Raw genomic sequence first — 20664 nt, 5'->3', positions numbered from 1 at the left:
AATGACATATTATGGAATTTGTTTTAAATATCATGTTAGTATATTAAAATTCTCATTATAGGCGACTTTTTATGATGCATTTAAAATCATATATTAAAATAAAACTATTGCACGAAATTAGTCAAACCTTCACTACCTTATCCCTAAGATAGACTTGATGAGTCACGAATGGCAGCAACAGTGGGCTTGGGTTGCAATGGGGCAAGAAAAGCGAGGCTTCGCGGATGGACTGAATTGAAGCGCCGGAATACCTGCAGGGAATGATCAAGGCCTGGCGTGGTCGTTAAATGGCATGCAAGACCCAAGCATTGGCAACGCCGGCGTGGCTCACGGTGGGGCTGAGATTCAGCTCAACAAAGGCTCGTATACAGGCACGGATATGGATTGTCGCCAGGAACTTGTAGGCACGGCTATGGACGATGACTTCAAGTAGTGGATACCTGGACAGTGGAGATCTCAGACAGCGGCAGGTTGCTTGCTGGGCGTCGAAATGAAGCACGATGGCGGGAAGACTGATGTTGCTGGAATCAACCGTGGAAGGTGATGCAGGACGCTCGGCTTGATGGAGATTCGATGGCGAGGCTGATGGAGCAAATCTATTTCCTTTCCCATTACCGCAATCATTCACCCGGCTTGCTCCTCTTATTTTTCGTTCTTTATTTCTCTCACTTGCACTTGAAAACATTCCACAATTCTCTCCTCTTGGCTGACCGTGAATTTGTGGATTGATTGGTCCTCTTGATTTGCTTCCTTGTCACAGTCTACTTGCCTCTTTCATAGTCGAGCATATTTTGAAGATATTGCTAATTCGGGTACCGGCTGAGTATTTCCTGGCTTCTCAGATTCAAGCACGATGAAGCTACATTAAATGAAATTTATTGGATGCGGACATGCTCTATGATGTCCAAATGCCTAAATGCAACGCAAAAATTAAAATTTCTTGTTTAGGGGTTGATTTTGACCCCAAAATTTTTATGTAATAAATGGTCAAACGTGTAGTCAAACTTTAGGTGTCAACAATCTCTTTAATACCTATAACAATTCTTCTACCCTTTCCTTTTATGCTTTTTCTGTCTTCTTACAATCATTAATTAGGCTTATTGAATTTTAAGACTTGCTATTATTATGCGGTGGGATCAAATGATAGTTAATCCGCATACTTGCAATTGCAAGGACGGTGATGGGATAAAAAAACTCGCCTCCACATGAGGCATGAGGTGACTGATTAAAATGTGGATTTGCATGTATATTTAGGGTGCATTTATTTTACAAAAACATAAATATTTTTGCAAAATCTTCCGGAAAATCATTTTTCCAAAAATGGTTTGTTTTCCTTTTTTTGTGATATGTGATTGAAAATTTTTTTTAGTGTTTGGATCTTATTCAGAAAATGATCTCAATCTCACGATTTTATCTTGGGGGAAAATTGATTTTTTAAATTTTTTCTTTTCTTTTCTTTTCCTTCTTCCTCCTCCCACAGTCTCCGAGCCTCGGTGAGGTGGACTTGCCCTCGAGCAAGGTTCGGCCTTAGGAACTTGAATATATGAAGAGAAAAATAGAGAAGAAAACAAGCGAGAATTTTTATGTGGAAAACCCGTCCCAAAATTAAGAAAAGGGAAAAATCACGGTCTGCACTAGGTAGTGGAAGTATGATCTAGTGTTACAAGTTTTAGCATTATCTTTTACCCTATATATAGGAGGAGTCTAGGGTATACATAATTAATATTAAAATTACATGTATGCTATTAAACAATAAAATCCCTATTGTATGCTTTACCATTACAAGATTGTGACCTATTGGGAATTGCTTGCCTAAAATAAATTGTTTTTGCACTTGAATATTATTTTCCTCTATTAGACTCCATAACTCTATCAATCTCCCACTTAGAGGCTAATCTTAAATATATATAATATATATTTAAAAGAAATTAAAAATAAATAAATAAATAAGAGCAATATTTTATAGTCTTTATCTTTGTAGCCCAAATTGTCCTAGTGCGGCGGCCTCCTCATCACTTACCATGGAGGCCAATTAAGGCAATACACAGCCTGGCTTTCGCTTAATGGTAACAACCTTGTTAACATATACATTGGATTTTCTACACCAACAATCTTTTCAATGACAAAGTCTCATCATCTATCAACTAACGAATTTGATATACTTTAACTCGTGTTTTGTCCTTGAATGAAATACTAGATTCTTTGCAAGACAAACAACACTTTGAATGTCACTGAAAATAACATTGTTATCCTGCTCCTTGCTTATCTCCTTCAAAAAAAAATTCAACCAAATCATCTCCTAACCAACTTTAGATATAGCAACATCCTCTATCTCGGTGGTTGAATTATATAGAAGCCTGAGAATGTTTTTGGCACCTTCCATTTTACAAATATCGTCTGAATTTTATGTTACACAAATATAGAGGGCAGTTACTCTATTTGGACGTAGCATCTGAACTTTGAGCACATAGAACAAACAACTAAACAGACAAAAAGAAAGAAAAAGAAAAATAGTACAAGGGCCAATATTGCCATGAAGTCTCATCTTCCGCTTTCAATTTGAAGGGCACTTGTTGCTTATGCTATCATCATTTCCTAATGCATTGCTTTTGAGGATGCCATCATATTCACTTGATCTCACCAAGCAAATGCTCGGGTTCTTAAGGTCACAGCTTGATTCACCCATGGATGCCGTGCATCACCCTCATCAGTCCCTCCAGTTCTATTGCCGCTTCCTTCATGGTCGGCCGATCTTCCCTTTCACCCTCAGCAGCGCCGCCAGCATTGCGACTTCCTTAATCTCGCCGTGGTTCCCTCATTCAGCACCCTCAAGTCAATGATTTGAACAGCCTCTCGCCCTTTTTGCAGAAGTAAAATACAAGGACAAGTTCCTCTCATTCTCTGCCCGATCGAGGACAAGGCCCTCGTCCGGTCGCAGCTCACCAACACAACCCCGAAGCTATAGACATCATTCTTCTCGCTCACTCGGCTCGAGCAGAAGTACTACTGGTCCAAGTACCGAGAGTGCCTTGAACCAAGCGTGGTCACCGCGTCGGCTGAGGGGGACTAGCTCCGAGGCTCCGAAATCGGCAACCTTTGTAGTGAAATTTTCATCCAACAATATGTTCGTGCTCTTTATGTCTCTGTGCAAAATCTGATCAAATGCATCGGAGTGCAAGTACGAGAGCGCACTGCAGTCTCCCCGCAATGCGCAGACAGCCCTCCAGATAATGTGGACTCATAGCCACACTTGTGTATGTGGTCGGCAAGGGTGCCATTGTTCACAAACTCATAGACTAATAAGGGGACTCTGTCTCGAAGCAACAACCGATTAGCTTAACCACATTGCGGTGATTAACTTGGGAGAGGATGATCAGCTCATTGATGAATTCTTCGACACGATTGTGGTCCAAAATCTTGGCCTTCTTGATGGCGACAACCGTATTGTCCGGTAAGATCCCTCGATATCTGTTCCTTGGCCTCCTTGGCCTAGGATTCGCTTTCATTGTAGTGATCCGTGGCCTTCTTGAGCTCTTCGTCGGTGAATATTCTCGCTGATTCAGCGGAGCCTTCGTACTCGAAAAGAAGTCTCTGCAACATAAGGCGGCCCCATTTTCTAGGAAGAACTTCTCTCTCTGTCTGCTGATTTTTCTTTCTCTCAGCCCCCAATATAACCAGGAAATGACCAAAAGAACCAGCAGGAAGCTTATGCTCACACCTAGGAAAAGACGTCACATTCGGTGTACAAACAAATCAGTCGTCCATCACCCTATATAAGGTTCACACGCCCAAGAAAAGGGGGAAAAAAGAATCGAAATATGCCCAACTCTTTCTTTTTCATCGCTCAAACAATCTTGTGTTAATTTACTTCCCTGTCCTATTTTCTTTTCTCCTCCATCGACTTGAAGCTTTTGCATTAAGACGAACCTTGATAATAGCAAAATAAACCTAAATATATAATTATGCTGAGAGTATCTTTTGATAACAGGAATGATATAATGCATCAAGTGGTAAAACGTGCTTGATTCTTTCAACAACAAAAGAACAAGTGGTTGAATTTGTTAATATCGAATTGAATAAATTGAGATGACAATACATGTATATAATATCAATTTAATTCATGGACACAACTAATTCAAAGAGAAAGATTTACATTTGAAAAATCTCGATAACTAACAGCAGAAGATGGAACAATGACATAATAACAATATTTAAAGAATGTGGATGAATTACAAGATAAAAGAAGCTTTTATATGATGAAAAGGTTTGAGCAACGTGTACGACTTACTGACCTAGAACGATGTTGTTTGAGCGAAACCTATTTTCATGGATGATAGGAGTACAACCCTTGCCATCTTTTCTTCCATCTCCTTGGGAACCCTCTGGACATGAACAATTATACGTTCCCGGCAAGTTCGTACATATTCCAACGCAAGGTTGTGAAATCACGCATTCATTGACATCTGGAGGAACATATTCCAAATAGAAGAAACAATCCGACACCATTTCAATTGGAAGAAACTTGAGAAAGTAAATAGAATTCCACGATTTGTCGACACTTTCAATTTTGAGAGGACATATGGAGTCGATTTGCTTTTCCTAAGATCGTGATACCTCACCACACTTTTAAGTGATCAATCATTATCTCAAGAGCCTAAGCTCAACCAAGCACTTGATCATTGTTTAGAATAGAAGATTTAAGATTTATCCAACAAAATTGTGCCATTACTAACTGGAATAACATATCACATAGAAAAAAAATCTAAAATAATTGTCTATAAATACAGAATAATGCTGGATGTATTAATATCGGTGCATGAAATTGATTTACAAGCTAATTTGACCGATTCATATTGAGGGTTCAGTATGGACCATTTGTTTATAAACTCAATTAGTCGACCGCTAGTTTGTAAAACAATTGTACGGACTAAACTTAAGAGAGAAGAATATCTAGCTATATCTGGAATGATTGCTGTGAAAATTTACAGATTATTGACAAGCGCTTCCTAGGTCATATTAAATTTCAAGCAGTCATCCGAAAGGAAAAAAAATATGATTGTGTTTAACGGCCTAGATTGTTATGATTTTTAAGATTATAAATGTTACTTGATTACTAGGAGAATCGTTTGAAACATGTACCATTCATCAAGTCAAAATTTGGTCCTCTGACTTGAAGTTTCTCGAATTTCTTTCTCTGGTTATTTATGCAATTGGATCCATTTAACATGGCCGCCCTTAAGGAAATAATGATCCACGATTCTAAACAGGAGCACTCGTTCGGATGTGAGGTAGGTCTAATGAAAAGACTGGAAAAGGTACCTTGACAACCATTTTGGGGCGGGATTCCCTTGAAAACCCTCGAAGCAGTGGCACTGGTAGCCGTTTCCATTCTCAGCATCTGTACAAATGGAGTTCTCTTGGCACATGTAGGTCGTTGTATTCTTCTTTGCATCATCGCATGTTTGATCTGGAATTAACCAATCGACAACTATAGGGACCATATCAAATGGCAGCTCGTGCAGATTGTCCTTAGAGAAGCTAAAGCCGTCTTCGGCAACGAAAGCGTATCCGCATGGATTGAATTCCCAGATGCCGACATGATTGTTATAGCTAGTGACAGAGATGTTGTATCGGTAGGCGTCTCGAGGTATGCTAGTCTCGCAGCAACCAATGCCTGAGCACGACCCATTAATCACGTCCGAGATGTTGCCGCATGAGGACAAGCACCCCGTCACATACGTGCTTCCGCTGAAGGTCGCGTACGTGTCGCATCCCACGGCGATAAATTTGTTCTTGGCAGAAGATATGGGGAAATCGGGAAGAATGAGCCAAGGATCATTGTTGTTCAAGGATCCGCCAGACGAATTATAACAATCTCTGGCTACAACATTGTTATACTAATCTCGTGATTCTCAAAAGATATATTGAGTATTTGGAGATTAGAATCTTTACCGTACATATAAGGAGTGGGAGTGCCAGTCGAGTTGTCGCAAAAGATGAAGAAAGAGTTTGATTCTTTGAAGTAGCAGTCGTTGCCGGTGTTGTTCATCCCAAATGGGTACGCGAAGGTGAGGTTGCCACATCTGTTCGTGCATCCGGGCTTTGTTGTTTGACTACATCCGCCGTAACTACTGAGAATAGAGCCGCCAATGAGCACAACAACGGCACAACTCTCAAGGGATGTCTATGGAGCAGCATGGATCCACCCATATTCTTCCTGAAATGAAGTGATTGTTTGCAACAAGATGATGAGCTTCATAGCCTGATGACAACCTTTATAAGCGATGATGGAGCTTCTAGAAAGCTAGTAGTATATGCATTATTCATAGTCCCCACTATATTGATAGTCTTCGCGGTGATTACATCATTAGTAATCAATCATACGGTTTTGTCCACCATCAATCCTAGCATATTCTTTGTCAGTTGTGGGGTCGTGCATGTTGTCAGCTATTCGATCCAAAACTTGTAATCATCGACCATAAGATCGCTGCCAAGTAACTCCATGAAAATTAAAGTAGAAAATTCTATCACTATTGCTCTTAATTTATACTCTTGAAAAGCAACTTTCTTTGCTCTTTTAGCTTGCATTCAGTCCCATTCCTTGTCCAAAGCATCAGATGCAACTGACATTTACTCTCTACAGCTCTTCACTAAGAAGCCTTGACAAGCCTGTCGTGATTCACGTTGTGGCGTCGCAATCATTCGTAGGAATTTCCAAACTGACTCGCAAATAATAAAAGTCATGAATAGATAGATATTTTTCTTTCAATCTCAGAATTAGTTTCGATGGGTGGTGCTCATAAACTATTGCATGGACATCTAAATATGAACTCCACTTCATCATTTCTACAAATGTCAACATCATATATAAATCTTTATGCGCAGTGTAATATTTCGATTTATACTATGTACAATTAAAAAAGGCCTATGATAAATGCAGTAATAAAAATTAATTAGATACAACAAGAAATTGTTGATTCGGATCGATTAATTTGAATTTGAAAATCAAAACAATACCAAACAACCCAAATATAGAGAGCGAATAAAGACGAATTTGTGGTGTTTAGATATGATTTGCTAATTAAAGGATTTCAGAGTCAAAATTGATTTTGAGAATTTTCTTAAGATTGCCTAGTCAATGCGGTCCATTTCTTGGCAATTTCCTCCAAGTATGAGAATATGTCTCATCAGGGTGCTTTCATTATTCTGCCAAACACTTGAAAAAGTCAAGTAAGTATGAAGCGTATGCAACGGGAGATGACAATCCTAAAATTAGTTAAAGACTCATTGCTCTCAAGGAAACCTTAAGAGTTTTTATAATAGAAAAAATTAGCAGAAAAAATTCTAAACTTATTATACTTGTACAAATTCAATAATAAAATCTTGATTGTGCTAATTAAAACTCAAACCTTTTGAAAATTTGCAATTTTCTGATCAAATTGACCGAAAATCACTATAGTATATAATTTTTATAATTTTTTTCGAAAAAGGCCAAATCAAGGCAGCCGGTTTCCTTGGCAATTTCTAATGTGCGACAATATGTTGCCTCGAGTTATGGCCCACCAAGTTTGGGTGCATCATTGGTAGATATAAATGAGACAGGATGCTTATTCCCAAGACTTGAAAAGTCAAGCAAAGTACTAAACGTATGCAATGGGAGATTACAACTAGAAGTGATTGGTTCCCGGATGGTTCGAATGTACTAAGCAAATCAAGAAGCGGACCAAAGGATCGATTCCTTGTTTCTAAATCATGAACCGGACCGGTGCCCTTGAAACCGGCCCGACCAATTTGATTAAGTTCCCTAGTGGATTATGGAATTGGTGGCATGTTCAGATTTTTTATTTATTTATTTGTCATTAATGATCAAGCCCAATTTAAGATGTTCTTGATAACAAGCGTTTCTACAATCAATGAATTACGTGTAACAATATAGGTTTCACCAAAAAAAAAAAATTCCAATTGTGGTAAAATTTGGTTTAAATGAGCAACTACTGTTATGTTTTGATTTGTCTCACATCCTCAAACCAAATTACATTTCCAGTTCAGAGTACCACAGATATGATCCGAGATATGATCTTTGCTAAGTAAAGGACTTTGAGAGTCTGAAATGATTTTCAGAAATTTCTAATGGTCAACCGAAAGTTTCAAGTAAATTAAATGCCAGTCAATGGGAGTCGGTTTCTCGATAATTTCTTATGTAGCACAATAGGTCGCATTAGAATTTGTTATCGCCCGCCAACTTTGACTACGTCATGATAGGTGCTTTTCATTACATTGCCAAGACTTGAGAAGTCAAGCAAATCAGTGGTAAGGGTATGCAGTGGGGGAGAGATCACAGCCCCAAAACAGGAGAATGAGAAAGAAGAAAAATCAGCTAGAGCAGAATGGTTTGTGCTGGGGATTTTGTGCATGAAATGTGTTTCAAGGTCGATGGATTTTTATACTCTGAAAATTTGTATTTTCCCATTTCTAGATTGTATCTATGCATTCTAAAAAGGAGTAAGTGGTAGCTTCAAAATAATTAATCATCTAGCTTCAAAGAGGGTAGAATATCAACTTTTTAATTTGTTGTGTTACAAAATTAAGATGTAATAAGATTCCGTTATATACTTTTAAATTAAGAAAAAGATCGTCATATGCAAATATTTTTTTCCTTTTTTCTTGGCTAGAATTTCCAACTAATATGGTTGTGAAAGTAAAATTGTCCAAATAATCCTAAATCTATTGTACTTTTATCATTTAGTTATTTTTCAATTTTACCAATTAAATTAATTTTCACATTTTGCTAATTTATTATAAATCTTTTCACTTCTTGCAATTGAGTTTATTCAGCCAATTTTGGTCGGAAATTGCTAACATGAGCGGTCGACGCTAATGTGGCACTTTTTAAATAATATTTTATTTTTATGATTTTTCAGATCTAGTCGACAAGGGTTGCTAGCCAACCTAAGCTAGCCACAAGCGAGGTCGGCCAACCTAAGCAAAGGGTGGGCCGACCCTCACTGGCTGGGCAGGGCGTCGCACCCTCGCCAACTCTTGAGGAGCATGGCCCTCACCACCAATGGCAAGGCTGTGATGCCTTGCCAGAGAATTTGTGCCCAGCGAGGACTTAATGACCCTCCTTAGCCCTAGGTAAGGGGGCGACCTCACCGACAAGGTGAGGGGGTGCCCAGCGAGTGAGTGGTAAGATTGGCAAAAGTATAATAAGTTGAAGGCTTTTTAGATAATTTTCCCTATAGTTGATATGCATTTGTGAAAAAATTATCATCATAAAATATCATCATCAAATTCTATTTTTCCTTTTCCTTTTTTCTAATCAAGTGACTGTAGTTATTAGCTTATTTTAAGCTGTGGAGTTAACATCAGCAAGTCCTGGAGACTTTTGCTAGACGATTCTGCAAATCCTCGTGTGACAAAGTCTTTGTGCGGTGCTGTGCGCGTTTAAATTTTTCCAAAATGCACAATTTATTTGACATATATTTCTTCAATCTTCCGTCCCTGCTCGTCAGAAAAATAGGCCATTGTGGGCCAAAGACCAGTGCTAATTGTCACAGAAGAGCTACTCTTACTTTACCAAAATAATCCGTGGAAACAGAAAGTCTTGGTCTTCTCCTTTCCAATTGATTTTATACTTTGGTCCATTGGCGATGTGCATACGCATGGCAAATTTTGTCTTTTGGGGCGTTGATTGGTGCAAAAATTGAAAGTTGATAGCGAAAGGAAGACCTAACCTCTCTCTTTCACGAAGAAAGAAGACTTCTTGTTTAACTCTATATTTGAACAATTCAAAAACTTAATATTGCACCCTAACTGTCAGTAGTCAGGCAGCAATCATCGAAGAAGACAAGCTGTACTCTGGAGCGGAAGCACTGGGAACTCTTGTCACAAATGAGCTTCTCTTACTTTTCAAGAATTATCTCCGAAAGATTAATTTTAGGAATCTATAGTCTAAGAAATTGTCTCTCCTCCACGGGAATAAGAAAAAGTCGGGTCTTTCCCTATCGATTTCAGATACATTGTATACGAGGACGTTGCTTTTGTGCATGGCAATTTTTCTTTTTGGAGCGTTCATATTAATGCAAAAACTAAAAGTTGATAGGGAAGGACAAGACCAGACGCTTTGTATGTTTGAGCATTTCAAAACATAATATTGGACCGTAACTGTTAGTCGTACTACGGCAATGACCGATGGAAAATTAACTTGTTGACAAATTTCATCAATTAATAACATTTGAAATTTCTCTTTATAATAATAAAATAAAATAAAATTGGGCGAAATGGGTCGAGGGACAGGCCCTACTAAACCGACCCGAACCTTATCGGTCTGGATTGGGCTAAAACCAGGCTGGATTCAAAGCCACTACGATTCTACCCTTTTCTAAGCCAATTGAAAAATAAAATAAAATCCCAAGCAAGCCCACTCTTCCACTAAAGCTACACAAGCCCAAGCTCAGCTAAATACCAAAACCAGCCCATATTTGCCAGCTTCAATTTGAGTCCAAAACCCACTAATTCCGTCGCTAGAGTTCAACCAAATTCCTATTCCCCTTCCTCATTCATTCTTCTGTCCAACACGCTCCCTCTCCACTGTTTCCCTTTCTCACGTTAAGGCTAACCAACCAACCAACCAATGGACGAGGAGTTTGAGAACCTTAGACTAAGCTTACAACTAGGAAGCTAGGTCACGAACAAAATTCACAGTGGGTATAAAATATTCTTCCTAACTTTCATCATCAGCTACCATATCCAAGCATGATCATAGCCGTCAGCACCCATCCGAGATTTTACAAAATATGGTCACAACATGATTGAGCCAAACAATGGCATTTTAAGGAACCCCAACAGACAAGCTGGTATGGACTCATTCAGGACAAAAGAAGAGGGTAGGCAACAACGTTGAGGGTAGCCACAATCGTACAAAACTTCAACATATCAGTTCGTCCAATGAACACTATATAAAACAGAACATGCTAATCGCTTGTACTTTTACTGTTACGTCAGCCAGAATAAAGAGAGATGCTCACGACATCGGTTTACACATTTCAGCAAACAGCCGGCGAGCGCAGGTGAGAGGAAAATATTGACCGCTTTTAGAACCCGAACTCAAATTTGGACTCAAAGAAATCATCCAGACAACCGAAATCAACAACAACACCCAGCTAAACCCAGCATGCGTACGGCCCAAGGAAACCAGGAGTCTCGGCTTTGCTTCGATCAAAACAGCGAGGAATAACAGGGATTCACGAAAACGACCGTCGAATCGCGGAGTTCCGACTCGGAGACGGCGGCAAGCAGGCCAGCTCGTGACAAATCGGGCTATGGTCACCGCCTTGGTATCTTTGAGCCGGGATCCTCGAGCAATATAGGTTCGAACCAGAAGTAAAGAACTCACCAGCGACGCGGAATTTGGGAGCGAAAGATCGTGTGCTCGCGGGCGTCAGCTAAAGGTCGTCGGAGAGGGTTCGGGCGTGGTCGATCTGCTGGAGAACTCCCTTCCGCTCTCCCTCAAGCTCTCTGTTGGTCCCTTCTCAGTGCATTCTGTTCCCCTCCTCCCTTCCACTCCTGCGGTGCCGTCCCCTCCGTGCTCTGCTCTGCCGTCTCTTTTTGCTTTTTATGTTCTGCTGCTGTGCTGCTTTTTTCTTTTCTAGGTCTCCCGCGTGCGAGGATGGCCAGGAAGGAGACAAGTTGGCGCGGGCCGGGCTGAAGGGGAAAAAGGCCGGGCCTAACGCAAGGGAGAAAGAGGCGGGTGGCGGGCCAGGCCAAGGCGGATCCCGCCCGACCCGACCCTAAGCGTTTTTTCTATTTTCTCTTCTTCTTTTTTTGTTGTTTTGTTGCTTTTTTTGTTTAAAAATAGGTGTCAACGAGATAGATTATGTTTTTTTAAATGTGGAAATAAAACAAATTTTAAAAAATTGGTCCAAGCTAGGGTGGCCGATTTCCATTTGAATGGCATTCACGTCAGCAATTTTCGGCCTAAATTAGTCGGATGAACTAAGTGGTGCAAATGTAGAAAAGGCTTATAACTAAGTGGTCTAATTAAAAGATTTGCTATAATTGAATTTGTGCCAATATATTAGGTTTATAATTTTTTTTTTTATTTTGGTATTTTCTTGAATTACAACACATTTATCATACATGCTTCCATTTTGTGGAAAATCTAACGTCTCTTAGAACTCCCGAAAGGAAAGCGGTGAATCAGCAACATTGGATAAAATGAAGATGCTAAAAAGAAGCATTTTCAGAAACTTATCAGCAAGATGCCTTCGATAAATTCCACAATACAAAGCAAGAGGTTGTCGGGAGAATAATACACCCCCCAAATTCTGGCATCTCATGCTGCGATGCGATGTGGTGGAAACCCAGAGGAGCAACTATGGCTCAATGTATTTTGGCAGTGTCTTCATTTGAAAATTGCCGATGCTGTCCGATTACAACCTCACGATTACAACCTCATCGGACTTTTAATTAGGTCTTCAAATTATCGATGAAGGTGCAAGCAACTCAAGGAGAAAGAGTTTGGGTCAGAAGCCATCAACCAAAAGGGATCCTCTAATCTTGGGAGTTCGACTTTAAAACCTTTGTCGCGATCGAAGGAAGCCGTTGAACAAAGGAGGAGCATCTAAAACCAATTGGCAAATGAAGAGCTAACAATAAACCAAGAAGATTGGAAAAGTCATGGATTTGGTCGCATTGCCTCGAGTGTCCTAATAGAAAGATCATTTCTCTTTTACACGATGAGCAACGGGGAGTCGCCAACACAACCCTTTGCTCCAAGAAGATTGAACGAGCTGCGAAAAATCGTTTACAGAGATCAAAGCTCTCGTCATTCGAAGGAGTTTGCATGCTGCTCATCTTGAGGATGACGACTGGCTTTACAACGATATGCTCCATACAAGACTGTACTTCTCATTTAAAGTACGTGATGCCATTATCGATAGTGGATGTTGTGAGAACGTTGCGTGGATCACCATGGGAGACAAAAGTGCATCTCAAGGCAGAGGATCATCCAGATCTTTACAAGCGTTCTTGGCTCAAGAAAGGGAGTGAGATAAAAGTAAATAACCGGTTCTTGATTTCAGTCTCTGTTGGCAAAAGATATAAAGATGAGATTGTGTGATGTATAACACCTGTTCCTTTGTCAAAGACCGCGTCAAGATTACAGTGGGCCCTCGCAAGACGGAGAAAGTTTCCGGAGCCTACTCATGGGAAAGGAACAAATCATCTTTCCAAGTCTAACTTTTCCCTAAGCATCGGCGGATGCTTGTGAGGGCTTACGCTCTTGTTATAGTGGAAGAAAATGAAGCAAAAGGAGTCCAACCATGTTGCAGCAGTTTGCTTGAGGATTTCTGTGAAGTCATGCCAGTGAAATTCCATCCAACCTTCCTCCTATAAGAGAGAGATTCAACATTATATCGATTTTGTGCTCAGTGCTTCTGCTCTATCGATTGAGCTCTGAAAGCATGAAGAACTTCAAGGCAAGTTGATAAACTCTTAGCCAGGGAGCAATACAAGAAAGCTCGAGTCCTTTTGCTGTCCCGGCACTTCTAGTTCCAAAGAAAAATGGTTCTTATGCAAATGTGCATGATCAGTGAACAACATAACCATCAAGTTTTCCTTTTTCCTTGCCTTGGTATTGCTTGATCAACTTCACGGGCTTGTGTGTTTTTCAAGATCAATTTTGGAAGCAGCTATCGTCAAATCCTGATGAAAGTAGGAGATGAAAGGATGACAGCTTTCAAAACTAAGAATGATCTTCTTAAATGTATGGTGATGCCCTTGGACGTTTCTAATGCTTCTAGTACTTTTATGCGTCTTATGATCTTTTTTTTTTTGGTAAAGTAGAATATATTGATAGCTTAGGACAAAAGAACAAAGAAACGGCACCAAAAGCTTACACTCTAGATGCGTCTTATGATCTTTATAAACCTTTCATTGGCTAGTTTGTCCTGTATACTTTTTGATGACATCGTGATCTATAGCATAGCAAAGGCACAAGTGGAACTTTTGGAACATCAAATTACGGGAACAACCAGGGGGAGAAAGTGCCAAAAGTCTAAACCTTTTACATTTGTGCAATTTAGTCTGCTAAACCTTTTTTTGGTGCCGATTCAGTCCTAAACCTTTTTAAGTTGTGCCAATTCAGTCCTTTCCGGCCAATTTTGGCAGTTTTGCTGGCTTGGCCGCCGGCCTGACGTGGCATGATCGGCGATGACGTGGACAAATTTAATAATATTTTAATATTTTTAAATACTTTTAATATTTTTTTATTTTTATTTTTTATTTTATTTTTTTCCTCCAGCCCGGTTCTTTGAGGTCCAAGCGACCGGCCGGAAGCGGCTAGCAGCGAGGGCGGCGGGCTTCACCCATGGCCGCCTCACCCGGATCAGCAGAAACCCAAGGCTCGACCTCGCCGGCGATCTAGTGAGGGCGGCCATGGGTGGGCTCGCCCTCGCCGGATCTGGCGGTCGAGGCCTCGCCGGCCTAAAATCGGCCATGGGCGAGGCTTCCGCCTCGCTAGATCGCCCAAAGGTGGCAAGGGTGAGCCTCGCCATGGCCTAATCTAGCGAGGCGGCCATGAGCGAGCTCGCCCTCGGCCCGGATCTGGCGAGTCTACGAGCCTCGCCGGCCTGCCGGCCATGGGCGGGGCTCGCCTCGCTAGATGCGGCGGGCCAGGGAGTGAGCCTCGCCCATGGCACGATCTGGAGAGGTCGGGCGAGGGCCGGCGAGGCTCGACCTCGCCTATCGCCCATGGCCGGATCGCCCTCGTCGGCCATGGGCGAAGGCTCTCCCTCGCCGGATCTGGTGGTCCGAGCCTCGCCGGCCTCGCCCTCGCCCGGCGATAAGCGCCTTGCCGGAGTCGCCGGACCCCGGCGACCGGCTAGGGAAAAGACAAAAATAAAAAAAATAAAAAATAAAAAAAAATTAAAAGTTGTCCGTTAGCGCCGATCGATTACCAACAAACAACGTCGATCCGAGCAAAAATCAGTCAAAATTGCGGAAGGTTTGGTGGCACAACAAAAGGTTAGGACAGATGTTACCGAAAAATGTTTGAGACTAGAAGTAAACAAAACAAAAGTTATAACTTTGGCACTTTTCTGAATTTCTTCACATATGCCAGCCTGAAGAAGTGTCGCCACTTACGCACAGTAGCCTGTTTTCTTAGGCTATGTGTCTCAAAGTATAGTGTTAGAGTAGATCTTAGCAAGATGGAGGCAATAGAAAGCTGGCCAATTCACTAACCTGTTGAACGAGATAAAAGCTCAAGAATGTTTTTGGCCTTTTTATTTTTCAAATATCGTCCGGAATGTTACGTTACACAAATATAAGGCAGTTACTCTACTTGGACGTAGCATCTGAATTTTAAGCACATAGAGGAGCAAGCAACTAAACAGACAAAACAAAAAAAAAAAAAAGAAAAAAATGAATAATAGTTCGAGGGCCAACATAGCCATGAAGTCTCATCTTCCGCTTTCAATTTCGAAGGGCACTTGGTTTCTTATGCTATCATCATTTCTGATGCATGCTTTTGTGCCATTCTTATGCTATCATCACAGCTCACGCATGAATGCTGTCCATCACCCATCGGTCCTCAATTCCATCGCCCACTTCCTTCATGGTCGGCGATCTTCACCTCACCCTCGGGCATCGGTTTGCCAGCATGGAAACTTCCATAATCTCTTACGGGTTCCCCTCGTTCAGCCACCCTCGGGTTAATGATTTGAACAGCCTCTCGCCCTTTATTGCGAAAAGAAAAATACAAGGACAAGTTCCTCTCATTCTTAGCCCGCTCAAAGGACAAGGCCCTCGGTCAGTCATTAACTCAGCCAACACAACCCGAAGCTATAGACATCGCTCTTCTCGGTCATCGCTCAGTGGAAGTACTCGGGATCAAGTACCCGAGCGTGCCTTGAACCAGCGTGGTTCTGTGTCCGATCGAGGTACTAGCACTGGAGGCTCAGAAATGTAGCCTTTGCGGTGTAGTTTTCGTCAACAATATGTTTGTGCTCTTTATGTCTACGGCGTAAATCCGAGCAGATGCATCGAAGTGCAAGTACGAGAGCTGCCTGCAGTCTCCCCGCAATGCAGGAACGAGCCCTCGAGATAGAAAATGTGGACTCGTGGCACTTATGTGGGTCGGCAAGGGTGCTATTGTTCACGAAACTCATAGACTAATAACGGGACCTCCGTCTCGAAAGCAACAACCCATTAGCTTAACCCATTGTGATGATTAATTTGGGAGAGGATGATCAGCTCGTTGATGAATTCTTCAACATGACCTCGGTCAAAATCTTGGCCTTCTTGATGGCGACAACTGTACTGTCTGGTAAGATCCTCGATATACTGTTCCTTGGCCTCCTTGGCCTAGGATTCAGCTTTCATGGTAGTGGTCCGTGGCCTTCTTAGCTCTTCGTCAGTAAATATTCTCGCCACTTCAACAGAACCTTCGTGCTCAGAAGAAGTCTCTGCAACATAAGGCGGCCCCCATTTTCTAGGAAGAACTTCTCTCTCCGTCTGCTGATTTTTCTCTCTCAGCCCCCAATAAAACCAGGAAACGCCCAAAAGAACCAGCAAAAGCTTATGCTCACACCTAGGAAAAGACATTACATTCGGTGTACAAACAAATCAGTCGTCCATCACCCTACATAAGGTTCACACACCCACGAATTGAAAATGAAAATGAAAAAAAAAAAAAGAGAGAGAGAGAGAATCGGAATATGCTTAACTCTTTCTTTTTCATTGCTCAAACAATCTTGTGTTAATTTACTTCTCTGTCCTATTTTCTTTTCTCCTCCATCAACTTGAAGCTTTTTCATTAAGACAAACCTTGATAATAGCAAAAATAAACCTAAATATATATAATTATGCTGAGAGTATCTTACGATAACAGGAACAATTCAATGCTTGATTCTTTTTCAACAACAGAAGAGCAAGTGGTTGATTTTGTTAATATTGAATTGAATAACTTGAGATGGCGATATATGTATATAATCTCAATTTAATTCTGAACACAATTAATTCAAAGAGAAAGATTTACATCAAAAAAATCTCAATAACTAATAGCAGAAGATGGAACAATGACATAATAACAACATTTAAAAGAATGTGAATAAATTACAAGATAAAATAAAAGCTTTTATATAATGAAAAAGTTTGAGCAATGTGTACGACTTACTGACCTAGCATGATGTCGTTCGAGCGGAAACCTCTTTTCATGGATGATAAGTACAACCCATGCCATCGTTTCTTCCATCTCCTTGAGATCCTCTGGACATGAACAATTATACGTTTCTGGCAAGTTCATTATAATCTCCAACGCAGGGTTGTGAAATCACGCATTCATTGATATCTGGAGGAACATATTCCAAATAGAAGAAGTAATCCGACACAATTTCAATTGGAAGAAACTTGAAAAAGTAAATAGGAATTCCATGATTTGTCAACACTTTCAATCTTTGAGAGGACATATCGAGTTGATTTGCTTTTCTAAGATCGTGATAACTCACCACAGTTTTTAAGTGATAGGTCATTATCTCAAAGAGCCTAAGCTTAACCAAGCACTTGATCTTTGTTTAGAATAGAAGATTAAGAATTATCCAACAAATTGTGCCATTACTAACTAGAATAACATATCGCATAGAAAAAATTCAAAAATAATTGTCTATAAATACAGAATATTGCTGGTGTATTACTATCGGTACATGAAATTGATTTACAAGCTAATTTGACAGATTCATATAGAGGTTCGGTATGGTCCATTTATTTATAAACTCAATTGCAGTCGACCGCTTCCAGTTTGTAAAACAATTGTACGGACAAAATTTAAGAAGAATGTCTAGCTATATCTGGAATGATTGCTGTTAAAATTTACAGATTATTGCTAAAGCGCTTCATAGGTCTAGTAAATTTCAAGCAATGAAAATTCGTGCATCCGAAAGGAAAAAAATTATGGTGTTGTGTTTAACGGGCTAGATTGTTATGATTTTTAAGATTATAAATGTTACGTGATTACTAGGAGAATCGTTTGAAACATGTACCATTTATCAAGTCAAAATTTGGTCTCTGACTTGAAGTTTCCACAATTTCTTTCTCTGGGTTATTTATGCAATTGGATCCATTAACATGGCCGCCCACATATGGAAATAATGAAGTCCACGATTCTAAACAGGAGCACTCGTTCGGATGTGAGAGTGGGTCTAATGAAAAGACTGGAAAAGGTACCTTGACAACCATTTTGGAGATAGGAAATTTCCCTTGAAAACCCTCCGAGCAGCGGCACTGGTAGCCGTTTCCATTCTCAGCATCTGTACAAATGGAGTTCTCTTGGCACATGTAGGTCGTTGTATTCTTCTTTGCATCATCGCATGTTTGATCTGGAATTAACCAATCGACAACTATAGGGACCATATCAAATGGCAGCTCGTGCAGATTGTCCTTAGAGAAGCTAAAGCCGTCTTCGGCAACGAAAGCGTATCCGCATGGATTGAATTCCCAGATGCCGACATGATTGTTATAGCTAGTGACAGAGATGTTGTATCGGTAGGCGTCTCGAGGTATGCTAGTCTCGCAGCAACCAATGCCTGAGCACGACCCATTAATCACGTCCGAGATGTTGCCGCATGAGGACAAGCACCCCGTCACATACGTGCTTCCGCTGAAGGTCGCGTACGTGTCGCATCCCACGGCGATAAATTTGTTCTTGGCAGAAGATATGGGGAAATCGGGAAGAATGAGCCAAGGATCATTGTTGTTCAAGGATCCGCCAGACGAATTATAACAATCTCTGGCTACAAACATTGTTATACTAATCTCGTGATTCTCAAAAGATATATTGAGTATTTGGAGATTAGAATCTTTATCGTACATATAAGGAGTGGGAGTGCCAGTCGAGTTGTCGCAAAGATGAAGAAAGAGTCTGATTCTTTGAAGTAGCAGTCGTTGCCGGCGTTGTTCATCCCAAATGGGTACGCGAAGGTGAGGTTGCCACATCTGTTCGCGCATCCGGGCTTTGTTGTTTGGACTACATCCGCCGTAACAACTGAGAATAGAGCCACCAATGAGCACAACGACAGCACAACTCTCAAGGGAAGTCTATGGAGCAGCATGGATCCACCCATATTCTTCCTGAAATGAAGTGATTGTTTGCAACAAGATGATGAGCTTCATAGCCTGATGACAACCTTTATAAGCGATGATGGAGCTTCTAGAAAGCTAAGTAGTATATGCATTATTCATAGTCCCCACTATATTGATAGTCTTCGCGGTGATTACATCATTAGTAATCAATCATACGGTTTTGTCCACCATCCAATCCTAGCATATTCTTTGTCAGTTGTGGGGTCGTGCATGTTGTCAGCTATTCGATCCAAAACTCGTAATCATCGACCGTAAGATCCCGCTGCCAAGTAACTCCATGAAAAATAAAAGTAGAAATTTCTATCACTATTGCTCTTAATTTATACTCTCCAAAGAAAAGCAACCTTCTTTGCTCTTTTAGCTTGCATTGAGTCCCATTCCTTGTCCAAAGCATCAGATGCAACTGACATTTACTCTCTACGGCTCTTCACTAAGAAGCCTTGACAAGCCTGTCGTGATTCACGTTGTGGCGTCGCAACCATTCATAGGAATTTCCAAACTGACTCGCAAATAATAAAAGTCGTGAATAGATAGATATTTTTTCTTTTCAATCTCAGAATTAGTTTCGATGGGTGGTGCTCATAAACTATTGCATGCACATCTCTAACGTATGAACTCCTTAGATATTTCTACAAATATCAACATCATATTTAAATCTTTATGCGCAGTGTAATATTTCGATTTATGCTATGTACAATTAAAAAAGGTACATCGATGATAAGCAATAAAGATTAATTAGATACAGCAATAAACTGTTGATTCAAGTCAGTTCGAATTTAAGTTTGAAAATCAAAATAGTACCAAACAACCCAAATATAGAAGACGAATGAGAACGAAATTTGCGGTGTTTAGATATGATTTGCTAAGTAAAAGGACTTCAAGAGTCCAAAATTGATTTTCAGATTTTTTTAGATTTGCCTATAACGTTTGAGGTAAATTCTAAGTCAATGCGTCAGTTTTCTTGGCAATTTATCAAGTATGAGAATACGTCTCATCAGGGTGCTTTCATTAACCTGCCAAAGACTTGAAAAGTCAAGCAAGTATGAAGCGTATGCAACGGGAGATGACAATCCCTAAAATTCATTAAAGAACTCATTGCCCTCAAGGAAACCTTAAGAGGTTTTATAATAGAAAATTAGCAAGAACAAATTCTAAACCTATTATACTTGTACAAATTCAATCATAAATTTTTTGATTGTGCTAATTAAAACTCAACTCTTTTGAAAATTTACCAATTTTTTGATCAAATTTGACCGAAAATCGCTATAGTATATAATTTTCATAATTTTTCGGAAAAGGCCAAGTCAAGGCAGCCGGTTTCCTTGGCAATTTCTAATGTGCGACAATATGTCTCGTCTGGAGTTATGGCCCACCAAGTTTGGGTGCATCATTGATAGAGAGTATAAATTTGACAGGATGCTTATTCCGTCAAGACTTGAAAAGTCAAGCAAGTACTAAGCGTATGCAATGGGAGATCACAACTAGAAGTGATTGGTTCCTAGATGGTTCGATTGTGCCTCAAATCAA

The 20664-nt window shown here is 40.4% G+C and overlaps 1 protein-coding gene and 1 long non-coding RNA gene across 2 annotated transcripts; both read right to left on the bottom strand.

The window, feature by feature from the left end:
• Positions 1 to 3607: 3607 nt before the first annotated feature.
• Positions 3608 to 5336, bottom strand: LOC104428456. The gene is made up of 3 exons (XR_005552117.1): positions 5320 to 5336; positions 4293 to 4463; positions 3608 to 3718 (listed from the first exon to the last, which is right to left on the bottom strand). It is a non-coding gene; the product is annotated as an uncharacterized LOC104428456 (long non-coding RNA).
• Positions 5337 to 5451: 115 nt separating this feature from the next.
• LOC120294484 (wall-associated receptor kinase 5-like) lies at positions 5452 to 18798 on the bottom strand. The gene is made up of 4 exons (XM_039314581.1): positions 18223 to 18798; positions 5953 to 6184; positions 5521 to 5881; positions 5452 to 5467 (listed from the first exon to the last, which is right to left on the bottom strand). The coding sequence occupies exons 1-4, from the start codon at positions 18796 to 18798 to the stop codon at positions 5452 to 5454; spliced, it is 1185 nt and encodes a 394-aa protein (XP_039170515.1).
• Between the last annotated feature and the right edge of the window lie 1866 nt (positions 18799 to 20664).

The sequence above is a fragment of the Eucalyptus grandis genome, chromosome 6, assembly GCF_016545825.1.
Source record: "Eucalyptus grandis isolate ANBG69807.140 chromosome 6, ASM1654582v1, whole genome shotgun sequence".
Taxonomy (NCBI): Eukaryota; Viridiplantae; Streptophyta; class Magnoliopsida; order Myrtales; family Myrtaceae; genus Eucalyptus; species Eucalyptus grandis.
Note: the sequence above shows the minus strand (reverse complement) of the source record. Positions and strands in the feature narration are given on the sequence as shown.